This window comes from Chaetura pelagica, unplaced genomic scaffold (assembly GCF_000747805.2).
Source record: "Chaetura pelagica isolate M959 unplaced genomic scaffold, ChaPel_1.0 scaffold585, whole genome shotgun sequence".
Lineage (NCBI taxonomy): Eukaryota > Metazoa > Chordata > Aves > Apodiformes > Apodidae > Chaetura > Chaetura pelagica.
This window is the reverse complement of record NW_009953404.1, coordinates 1,069,043-1,080,599: the sequence shown is the minus strand read 5'-3', so window position 1 is coordinate 1,080,599 and position 11,557 is coordinate 1,069,043. Positions and strand designations below refer to the sequence as shown.

The 11,557-nt window shown below is 53.5% G+C and overlaps 2 protein-coding genes across 2 annotated transcripts in view; both read right to left on the bottom strand.

Moving 5' to 3' along the window:
• The window catches only part of ALDH2 (aldehyde dehydrogenase 2 family (mitochondrial)), a 12,150-nt gene extending 9,760 nt beyond the window's left edge, over positions 1 to 2,390 (bottom strand). The window contains exon 1 of the mRNA XM_009998428.1: positions 2,367 to 2,390. The gene's annotated coding sequence lies outside the window, so the exon portion shown is untranslated. The remainder of the gene's footprint in view (positions 1 to 2,366) is intronic.
• ACAD10 (acyl-CoA dehydrogenase family, member 10) overlaps positions 1,548 to 11,557 on the bottom strand; it is a 13,281-nt gene continuing 3,271 nt past the window's right edge. Inside the window, exons 4-14 of the mRNA XM_009998456.1 lie at positions 11,102 to 11,260; positions 10,185 to 10,344; positions 9,624 to 9,765; positions 8,791 to 8,859; positions 7,675 to 7,856; positions 6,961 to 7,111; positions 6,050 to 6,195; positions 5,079 to 5,252; positions 4,496 to 4,630; positions 2,726 to 2,794; positions 1,548 to 1,621 (exon numbers count right to left, since the gene is read on the bottom strand). Of these exons, the coding sequence (XP_009996758.1) occupies positions 1,548 to 1,621; positions 2,726 to 2,794; positions 4,496 to 4,630; positions 5,079 to 5,252; positions 6,050 to 6,195; positions 6,961 to 7,111; positions 7,675 to 7,856; positions 8,791 to 8,859; positions 9,624 to 9,765; positions 10,185 to 10,344; positions 11,102 to 11,260 (1,461 nt within the window). The remainder of the gene's footprint in view (positions 1,622 to 2,725; positions 2,795 to 4,495; positions 4,631 to 5,078; positions 5,253 to 6,049; positions 6,196 to 6,960; positions 7,112 to 7,674; positions 7,857 to 8,790; positions 8,860 to 9,623; positions 9,766 to 10,184; positions 10,345 to 11,101; positions 11,261 to 11,557) is intronic.

The window sequence follows — 11,557 nt, the reverse complement described above, 5'->3', positions numbered from 1 at the left end:
TTGGTTTGGGGCCACGGGTGGCCAGCAGTGTCTGTCCCTGTCTGTCCGTGTCCGTGTCCGTGCCCGCCCGTCAAGAAGGAGAAGGGCAGAGCAGAACCAGAAACACTTGTGTTGCACTGGCAGGTTTTGCAGGGGAAGCGGTGTGAGGAGGTAAAGGGTTGGGCACCCCCCTTACCTGGACACACAGACATTAGTGCAGTCCCAGGGATCAAAGAAAGAGCCCACTGTGTGTAGGCGGGGTGGACCAAAGCCAGGAAAGTGCTCTCACAAAAGGGACATTACTGGGGAATGTTAAAAATGAGAGGCTTTTTGCTCACAACAAAGGATAAAGCTTGCTGCTTGTTTGCTTAAGATGGCTTGAGCAATTTCAGTGTGCAGAGTCACATGCAGGGAACGGAGGTGTCCTCATGTTATCATCGCTAAGGAAGCCACAGACCAAAAACACAAAGAATTTCTAACCTCCAAAGTAAACCTGTGATAACTACCCTGCATCTGACAGCACCTCTTTGGCTCCTTTCATGAGGGGTCTGTGAAGTGTAACTGGGGGTGGATGGAGGGGGAGGGCAGAAAAACTTCAGAGTATGTCCATTCAAAAATAGTTTAACCCACTGTCCTGAAAGACCTGGGTCGCTGAAAGTCTTGGTGGTAGCACAGTGGTGGTTCCTGCATGTGCAGGTCTCCAGGCACTGCACTCAGGAGGGGAATATCAGCCCCATTTTGAAAGGAGGGAGCATGAAGCCCAAAGGGGCAGAGCCCAAGGTTATCCAGAGGGACTCGGATTAGGCTGCCTGTTTCCTAGATCAGCTGAAAAGAAATCCTCTTGTGCTGGATCTCAGCCTCTCTCATCCTTGGCTGCACATGTCCCCCTTGTGACTGATTCCCCTTTGTGCCCCAGACAGTGGGTCCTGGGCAGCCCTGCAGGAGGTGGTACTAGTGAGGAGCACTTGTTCCAACAGGCTGTCCCTCCCACATGCATTAAACCACTTTTGGGACCTGCCAAAAAGACCTTTTATACCTGCAGGGAAGTGCCTGTGTGCACCGTGTCTCCCAGAGGGATCAGTCAGGCTGTGTATCCACAGGGCACCTCAGTGCTGAGCTCCAGCCAAGCCTTGCTCGGGGCTAAGCTCCCACATGCTGTCCTCTGTGTCTTCTGCTGATAACTGGACAACCAACCAATGACACTGGGCATTAGCCCTGTGTTAATGCTTTTGCTCCCCTTGAGCAGGACCCTTCCCTTTCCTGGGGCTTAGCAGACAAACCCAGTAGCACGAAAACCACAGGCCATGGAGGCAACACCTTCCTGACAGGCCCAGCTCTCTGCCTCAGGCTCTCAGCCCTGCAGTAGCAGGCAGGGATTGAGCCTGCCTGAAAGCTGAGCTGGTGGGAGGCGTGAAGTGCCAGGTGCTTGCTAGGAAATAATCCCAACTATCTGGGCTGTGCAGATACAGGCTCCCTCTCCCTCCCACAGCAGAGCCAAGTGCCAGGGGTTGAGGCAGAATTTCACCCTGGAGCCTGGACAAGCCAAAGCTCAGGTTAGGAGGCTTCCCCTACAGCCCCATGGTCCTGGTGTTGAGGACCAGCACAGCCACCCCCAGGTTCCTCTGCAGCACCCCTTGTGCTCCTGAGAGCAGGAGTGTGTTGGTGACCCTGGGCACATGGACATGGCCTTGTGAAAGTGGTTTTTGAGGCTGCATCCATCCTGGAGAAGCTGAAGAAGAATTAAAATAAATGTGCCCATTACTTTAATATTGAATTAATACCGGACCATACCTAAAAAGCTCAGGAATTGTTCCCACGATTGCTCCTACAGTTCTCTCCTTGCTGCTGGCCTCTGTGAAGCACTGAGGGCCCCTAATGATCCAGTCTACATCCTCCCTGATCCCCAAAGAAACCCAGAGAGATCCACTGCAGTCATGGGACCATGGAGTTCTTCCAGTTCCTCTCAGCTCCAGGGGTCAGGCACTGCCTCAGCTTTGGAGCCTCCCCAAGGCCTTGATGATCTGATTCAGTTCACCCCATCACTGACTGGAGTCCTTCTAGAGTCTGCAGCCTGCTGAAGATTGTGTGCTGAAGAATGACAGACACTCTTTTTTGTTCTCTTTATTCCCAAAGCCAAATCCTGCATCCCAAGCCTGGTCATCCCTGACCTCTTCAAGACTGCCTGCAGCCTCATGATCCAGGGGTGGATTTTGCCCCACACCTGTTGAGCCTAGCAGTAAAGGCACTGAGTCCAGATATAAGAAAACAACAAACTCCATGGAAATCCAGAAGCTCCCAGGCTTAGTCTCCCATTTGAGGCTACCCAGTGCTGCAGCTGGTGGCTCAGCTCCAGGTTGGAGAGCACTGTCCTGTGAACCACATGGGACCTTCAGCCAGACATGGAGCTCAGGTCTGAGTGGAGCAGCAGGCTGGGTCTGTGCTGGGGAGATGCTCTGCTCCAGAGACCTGTGTGAGAGTGAGATCACAGCCCAAGGGCCTGCAGGACCTGGGAAGGATGGCAGCAAATGGCCCAGACCCTTCTAAATGCCCTGGGGAAAGCAGTGCTGGGGCAATGTCCTCACCTGGGATCCCACACCAGACAGGAGAACTCACCCCTGGTGCTCAAAGGCCCCAGACTGGAATGCCTCACTCCTGGTGTGGAGGAGGCCCCTGAAGGAAGATGTGTCCCTGGGTGGCTTTGTTAGGGCCAGAGAGGGCCAGATGTTTGGTGCACGTGTCTGCTCACCTGGTGCTCTTGATCCATGGCCTGTCCAGGCATCATCAGCCCTGCTGCTTTGGTCCTGGCTCTCTCTGCCTGATGGAAGAGGACGAGACACATTAAATCCTCCCACACCCCCCTGCCCTGGGACTGGCCCCCTCCCACAGCCACTCCTGGCTCCTGCCCAGACAGTGTCTCTACCACAAGCCCAGGGCACAGAGTCTGAGACTGTGGCAGTCCTGATGTTTGGAGCCTTGGTCTCCCAGCATCTGAAGATGAGTGTTGGAAGTAGGGCAAGGAGATCTGCTCATCTCAGCACTTTCAGATTCCCTAGAGCTCCTGCTTCCCCTCCTTTTCCACCTCCTCAGCGGATCAGCTGCTAAGCACCCTGAAATGCTGGGTTTGCTGGTTTCTGCCAGAGCACCAGGCAAGGCTTCTAAAGGGCTCTACAATGAATGGGATTATTTTTTGTTTGCTTTGGCAGCTAAAGGGCTGTTAAGTAACCCAGAAGTTAATAATATCATTTGAATATATTAAGAACATCACCTCAGTAGCAAGTCAAGGAGAGGGAAGTTTGCTTTCATGACACACTGTGAATTATTACGTACAACACCACTCCCAGCAGATCTGTTTGCAACACCAGCCAGCCCAGAGCCACAGGCTGAGCCACACTGAGCTGCACCAACATGGGAGGGAGCAAAGAGAAACCAGAGAGACTGCAGAGCCTGGGCAGGGAACACAGGTGTCCTGGTACCTGCCTATTGCCCTGACCTGCCTTGCAGAAAGAGATGCATAATTAAAACTCTACAGTCCAAGACCTGATGCTACTGCCATTTCTGCCATTATGGGCAGCTGGTAGCTGGTTTCTGCTTCCACAGCACCACCCCAGGAATGACCAATGTCCTTCCCTTTTGAGGGGTCAGGGCTGCAGCAGCACTTGCTCTGCACAGAAGAGCCCAGGACAGTGGCAGGGCTGAAGTCCAAGTGCCACCCCAGAGCCTGCACTGCCAACCACACTTGGCTTATCACTGACAGGCAATTGTTCACTGACAGAGATGTCTGCAGGGAGAGCCCCTGCCAGGGAGAGCAGGACAAGAGAGCACAGAGGAGGAAATGAAGCTGTGGAGGTGCAAGAAGCTCCCTGCCCTACTTGAGCAACCTCTCAAAGAGGCAACAAAGAGAACTAACTCAGCCTTTCCCACACAGAGGCAACAGCAAGGCTTCCTCCTGCCAGAGGAAGGGAATGAGCCAGCACTGGACTGGCAGGTGTTGGAAATCCCAAGCCCAGCCAAGCTTTCCAACAGCATTGGAGGCAGGACCTTTGTGGAGCAGCACCAGCAGCTATAGCTGGGGTGGCATTAATCTGCTCATCTCAGAAGGGAGTGCCAGCTTCTGAAAGTGCTGTTTCCCAGAGTCTGAACTGTTACTTGAATGTGGCCAGCAATGGGAACCCAGCCCTTTTTCTCCAACCTGTTGGACTCCAGGAGTGCCAAGTGTCTGATGTGATCAGGAAAGGAAGGGCACTCAGAGAACGCCACAATCTCCAGCCCTGGTGTAGCTGCAGCAAAGCAAAGCTGCTTTAGAGAGGGAGATGTCTCACCTTCAGCTCTAGAAGATGTGGCATCCATCTGGGCTGGGAAATCAGAACATTCCACTGGACACCCATGATCTTTTCCAGCTTGCAGCAAAGACCCTGGGCCACCCCCATCAGGCTGGTGGGGGAACTGACCAGGGGGACTTTGGGCTCAGGAGCTGACCCAGGACAAGGCCAGGTTCCGTAGCTCCTGAATGGCCCACATCTGGACCAGGTGCTGTAACGTCGTGTGAGAGGCTTCCTGGTGGGGAGGCTGTCAAAGACACGGAATCCTTCTTTTATGGCAAACTCCCAAGCCAGGTCGGCCACAAACTCTACATCCTCACGGCTGCCTTCACCTGGGGCTGGTTCTTCTGGGGACAAGAGGACACTGTTGTCTGGAAGAGCCTGTGTTATGTAGTCACATCCCAAACAGCACCATGTGCCCTTGTCTGGGCCAGCCCAGCAGGGCTCAGGGAGACTCCTCTCTAAGGAATATGAAAATAACATCTTGTTTTTCTCTGATAAAGACTCCCAGGCCAGACCTGATGTGGGCAGATAAACAGCACTGGGAGTTCACACCACCTCCCTGCTTTCGAAGGTGGTGTCTAGTTTGAAAGTCTGAGAGCTCCACCTGTAGGACGCGGCTCTGAGCTCTGAACTGTGCACAAACAGGAACAGAGCAGACCTTGCACCCAGCAAAAAGGGAAATGCTCCATGTCAGAGTGTCACCACACCAGCGCCTGTCTGTCTGTGCTCTGGCTGAAGACCAGTACAGAGCAGGGCCGGGGTGCTGGGGCTCCTCACCTGCCGCAGAGCGTGTCCGTAGCCCCCGCAGCGCCGCAGCCAGGCGGAAGAAGGCAAAGGCCATGTAGAAATTCCAGTTCTCAGGATGCTCCATTCCCATCTGGCTCCAGTACATCTGGGAATACTCCTCTGCCGTGGGGACTCCCAAGCGCCCCAGATCAGACTTCCTCACGCCTGGAAATTGTGAAGAGGCACCGGTGAGGCAGCAGGCAGTGGGGAGCTCAGAGCGATGCCTGAGCCTTGTGGCAGAGCTGTGGGGCAGCAGAGTCACCTGCACCCAGCCAGCACCTGCCCTGCTGCTCTGCTGTTTCCACACAGAAAAACTGGGGTTCGGCACCAGCCCACGTGGCTGAAGTGCACATGGGTCACTTTGCTTCTTTGGGCTGAGCCTGTGAAAGCAGTGACTGATGGATCTTCCTTCTAATTCCCCCTAAACCCTAAGGAGTGATTTTCCTCTCTGTTTACCCCTATATTGTTCTTTTTAACAAGTGTATAACCTTGTGGACAAACCTCTTCTGGGCTTGGTTCACAGCTTTCCTACCCAGAAGAGCTCCTCAGATTTGCAGCTGAAGTGAGGAGGAAAAGAATCCAATTTTAAATGTAATGTTGCAAGCTGTGAAGCAGGCCCCTCCTCTCTGGGGCCACCCCTGACACAACTGCTAAAAAAGGTCCTTACACACAAGCAGGGTGACAGTACCAAGCAGGACAAGGAGCACGTGGCAGAATATCTGCCACATGGGTGGCAGAGAGGAGATAAATGGGCTGGGGAGACCACCACACATGCAGAAAGATGCTTCTGCTCTGGAGGGATGGAGGGTGCTTCAAGGAGGGGAGAAAGGGCAGAGCAGGGATCACAGCAGGAGATGCATTGAGTCCAGCTGTCAGCTGAGCTCTCTGGGCAGGAGCTAATCTGTTTCTGAACTCTGACTCCTCTCTCCATGTGTCAGATGTGACCTTGCCCCTCTCTGTACCTCTCAGAGCACTAAAGTGAGGTGGCAGGAAGTAGGCCATACAGTTATTCGCCAAATCAGAGATGGGATCTCCTAGAGTTGAAAGCTTCCAGCCAAGGACAGCAAGGACTTCTGGCCTGTCTGGATGAAAGACCAGGTTGTCCATCCTGTATCAGAGGGAAAAAGAGATCAGAAAAGTCTGAAGAGGGGGGAAAAGATCCCAGTGCTCAGCAGCAGTGGGTGCTTTCCAGTGGTCTTCACTCTCTGAAAAAATTGCTGAGTCCTTTGGGAGGCTGCACAAGTGGAAGATCAGTTTCTGCAAGGGAGGAGGGAGATTATTCAACACTGAAGCCCCTAGTTAATGATGAACTAACTGACCTGTGCTTTGAAGAGTGAAACAGAGTTATTCTCTCGAATCATTAACAGATGTTACAGACCAGGCTAGCCAAAAAGTGAAGCAGGCAACTCACTGTCCAGGGGGATCTTGTGGTTATTTTAAAGGCACAAAGTAACTCCAGGCCCTGCACTTCCACGGGCTGTAGATCATGTGTGGTTCAGCTTTCACTAGTCTGAGCCCCAGGAGAGGGCAGCAGCCTACTGAGGAGGAAATGGAGAGGGCAGCCATCCTTCCAGGGTGCAAAGAGCTCACCAGCTTCCAGTCCCACAGGAACCATGTGTGCTAAACCTTGTGGGAAGGGGCCCTGGCCCAGCACTGACACACGCCAGTGCAGGATGGAGGGTTTGTGGCCCCCCAGGCTTTGTTACCTGGGGGATGCTGATCATGACCCAGAGCCCAGCCTTCCCACTGCTCTGCAGCTGCTGTGCCAACCCAACTCAGCACCTCCCTGGAATCTGCACATTGCTTTACACTGTCTCTCTCCCTCTCAGCTCCCTGGATGTGCTCCAGGGAAGTGCTGCGAACCAAGCAGTACCTGAAATCCCCATGCACAACCGTTGTCTTCTGAGACTCAGGAAAATGCAGAGGCAGCCACTCCATGAGTCTCTCCATGGCTGGGATAGTGTGAGTTTCCACAGCTCGGTACTGCTTTGTCCAGGTCTCAACCTGCTGCTGAATGTAATTACCTGTAGAAAGAGAATGAAGGCTCTCGGGAAAGGGACAGGCACAAAGAGGGTTCTGAAGAGATGCATAAAAAGTGCCTGCAGGGGAAGCTGAAAAGCCCAGGAGAGCTCAGTCCAGCACCCTGAGCTAAGCTCCAACGTTTAATTATGTCTCATAGATTCTTAACTGGCACTGGATTTGATATTCTGGTGGAAATAATCAGATCTTGGACAAAAACATATCTCCATCAACTCTGAGAAGCTGAGATAGCCCTGCAGAGAGACCAGGGGAGCTGAGGATGTTTGATCAGAGATGGCAGCAAGCCAGTTCTTCCTGCACCCAGAGTGCAGGCCTTGCTCCTGGCAGGGAGCTCTGGGAACTACTAACAGCAAGCAGAGCCCTGGAGGATCTGAAGCAGCTCTGCACACTCTCCCACCATGCCTGGGCATTCAGACACCCTGCTGCCCAGCTTCACTTTCCCAGCTGCTCCCAAGTTGGGCCCAAGTCCTGTTCCTGAGCCTATCCTTTGTAATGCTGAAGCACAGGAGAAGAAAACAGTGATAGAGGATACACTGCCTGCTCTCACCATGCCCCCCGAGGTCCTCCAGCTTGGCTGCTCTGAAGTCTGTGCTGTGGATCTTGGAGAGGGCTTGGCTCATGGCAGCATAAGCAGCCCTTCTCTGGCCTGGCTGCAGCGCGGGGAGGGAGGCGTCGCTGTAGACACGGCCAGCACAGTGCTCCATGAGGTAGAAGGGTGTGCCAAGGATGCTGGAAGCAAGGTGGAACCAGCAGGTCTGAGGTTAATCCTGCTACCTACCACCCCTCAGATCTCACATGCACCTTCAACAGGCCTCACCTGCCTGGCAAGGTGAGGAGCAGCCACAGCAGCACAGCTCCCTGGGGTCCCACACCCAGCTGTGGCTCCAGCCCAGCCCAGGCTGCCAGCCAGTGGTACATGGCTGTGGCATAAGCAGTCCTGGTCCCCCCAGCCCCGGGAAGCTGAGCTGGGGGCTGGGTTCCAGCACCAACCCTGCCCCCTGCAGCGGGCTCTGCAGCCAGGCTGTCAGGCTGCTCACATCGGGAAAGGTGGACACATGTTGAGCTGCAGTGCAGAGACTGTGTCACTGCAGCCAGCAGAGAGCTGAGCGTGGCTGTGCTGACTGCAGGCTCTGCACAGGGTGTCCTGCTCACAGGCTTGCTGCTGTTGTGGCTGTAAACCTTGGGGCAAGTCTGAGGACTGGCAGCTACAGAAGTCACCACAGGGTACCGCAGCCAGCAGAGAGCTGAGCGTGGCTGTGCTGACTGCAGGCTCTGCACAGGGTGTCCTGCTCACAGGCTTGCTGCTGTTGTGGCTGTAAACCTTGGGGCAAGTCTGAGGACTGGCAGCTACAGAAGTCACCTCCTTACAGGGTACCTGAGATTACTGAGGCAGCAGGAAGCCCCACAGCATTGTTTTGTAGCTGCTTTTCAAAGCAAGGAAGTATTTTGATTAATTGCTAAAATAAGGACACACTAAAACAAGTCAAATAAAAGTGTTACTGTCCTTGGAATCTCTGGAGGCTCTGTTAGCCTAAGAGAGGACAAACACTAATTAGACCAGTGCACATTTTGAGGTCTGGCTCCTTCTTCCCTCCTCTTCTTGTCTTTGGGGAAGCTGCCTCAAGTTGTCAAGCACAGAGGGAAAGCTGGGGGACAAGATTACCTTTGGTCCTCACAGAGAGCAAGGACAGTGGGAACAGGAACACCAGCCTCAGAGAGGGCCTTCAGTACCCTGCCAGGGAGAGGCAAAGAGCTGAGTCAGCACAGAAAGGATTGAGGGAATCGATCCTGGAGCTGCATTGTTGCTAGGCAGACACAGTATTAAAATAAAAAGCCCTGTGCTCAGTTTTAAATACACTAAAAGAACACAGCTAGGGGAAGGGGAAAGCAACACAGCAACATCTTTGTATGGCACATAGTCCTGAGACCAACACACTCTGAAAAACCCAGGGGAGGTCCCAGCAGCCCCAACAGATGTCCTGCTGCTCTGGTGCTGAGGTCTCTGGGACAGCACCCCTGTTGGCAGTGTGACCCCTCAGCCCTCAGCACAGCTCCTGGCTGGCCAGCTCCAGTGCTGGGCTGCAACCTCTCCCCCAGCCAAGGGGCTAGATGCCACAGGGAGATCCGGCATCTCCCAACACGTGCTGGGAGAGCTGTGAAGTGCTCCCTGGATTGGGAGCAGTGCAGGTGCAGGAGGGTGTTTTTCACAGCCTCGTGGCCCCAGCTGCACCAGCAGCTGGGCAGTGGCACAGCCTCCTCCCTCCATCCAGGACCACTGGTGCTGGCTGCAGCAAAGGGACAGATCCCAGGCCAGGATGTGGAGCTGTGCAAAACACAGGGCAGGACAATGTGGGAGGCAGGAGTGGGAACTGTGTGTGTGATGTGGAACAGGAAAGCCAAGGCTGGAATAGAGCATTGCCCCTTGGATGGGACTGTCTGGGATCTCCTACAAGTCTTCCCTGGGCAGCTGCCATGAGGAGCCCAGCTTCTTCTCACCTGTACTCCCTTCCAACAGCCGGGCCTGAGGGACACAGGTTGCCAGGGGGCTCCTTCTTCAGCACCAACAAGTGATCTCCAAACTTGATGGAATAGGTCCTGGTAGATGGTCTGTGGCCAAACTGCCGTAACACCAGTGGGCCTGGAGCGTTGGGAGCAGAGGGTCAGCAGACAGAAGCATAAGCTGGGATCATTTCCCACCACTTTTCCAGGTTTTTACTTTCCCTTCCTGAGCCTGGCTCTGAGATCTCACCTGCAGCAATCATGAGCCTACACTTTGAGCTCCTGTGTCCCAAATCCCTGGGGACCCCAGCAATCATTCAGGGATGGCTCCCAGGCCAGGAATATTCCTGGCATCTCTTTGGCAACTTGTGCTCAAATCCTCCCAAATGAGGAAGTCCTAAAATGTTGATGGATCACTGAAACCTGAATGGCTGCACTGTTTGCCTGGAGATTAGGAGCCTTTTGTTCATACTACTTTCCAAACCATCTGTTGTATGATGGAAAGAGCCAATGGCTCTGGAATATGAGAGCTTTCCAGGGGAAAAAACATTGAGGTACCTCTTGCCTGGTCACCAAAAAGATTTTCAAGGTACTTTTGCAGACGATCTTTTGGGATTTCCGTGCTTTGTCTCACTGAACGAGTATATGGAACAAACCCTTGCAAAGGGAAACCCAGGTAGGTTTCCAGCTCTTGGAGTGCTACTTTTGGATCATCAATCTGAAGCAAGAAGGAGGGAGAAACACTGGGTCACAATTAGAAGATACAATAGCCTAGGAAAGAAAGAGCTCTACACACTTGTGCTGCATTTATCTTTAAGTCCAACAGCAGGGATCCACCAAGTCACAGGAAGTCACGGGTCACTCCCTGCCATTTCCAACACCCACTGAGCCTTCCCTCTTGGTCCCCATCCCAAAGACCTGTTAGTGGCATTGGCACCATGAGCTTGGGCTGGGGTAGGAGCTGGAACTCCCTGTGAGCAGTCCATGGGGGCAAGGATCACTCTTCCCACTAACCCACTGGGAGTTACCCAGTTCCCAGCTGATGATCCAGGACTATTCAGAGCTTCTAGAAATGTATTAAATACATCTGATATAGATGTGGCTGTCTCAGCCATGCTGTCAGGGCTGTTTCTGTGGGCTTGGATGGACTCCAGAGGTCCCTTCTAACCCCTACCAGTCTGTGATTCTGTGATTCTCTAATTGGGAACTGAGGTCCATAAAGGAGAAGCCACTTCTCCAAGATTGCCCTGGTTGCAGGATTTAGAGGTGTGAACAGAAGAGGCCAGTGCAGACTTTCCCAGTGATCCCGCCCTTGAACCCTGCCACATCCTGTAGGAATAAGGACAGGCTGAAACTGAAGGCCTAACAACACAAGTCTGCCACTGAGACTGAAAATCCTGAGCCCTTCAAGTCAAATGCAGCTTCTGGGCTTAGAAACCACACCCAAAGCCTGTCCTGGTTGGGTTGCTTTGTACCTGCACCGTTTTCATGCCAAGCTGGGCTGCTGCTTTTAGGCTCTGGCTGCTGTTGTCGAGGAGTATGGATTCCTGAGGCTGAACACCCAAGCGTTCCAAGCACAGCTGGTAGATCCCAGGATCTGGCTTGTGCATCCCTTCCAGATGGGATTCAATCATCTATGGCAACAACAAATGGATTATGCATGAGCCTACTGTGACCACAAACATCTGTGCAGTGTTGGAAAGGGAGGGTGGGAAAGAGGCTGGCAGCCTGAGTAACGTGTGAAGTAAGGGACATGGGGAGGAAGGGCTGACAGAGCTGGGCAGGATGTGACTCAGGTGAGTGTGTGGGTGCCAAGTGCTTGGCTCCGGCTCTGTCAGCTCTAATAAGTCGAACAGGACCAGCCAGTCCTTGGGTGGAAGATATCCAGTCAGATGCCACAATGTGGGAGACCCACCAGACATCCCAGACTG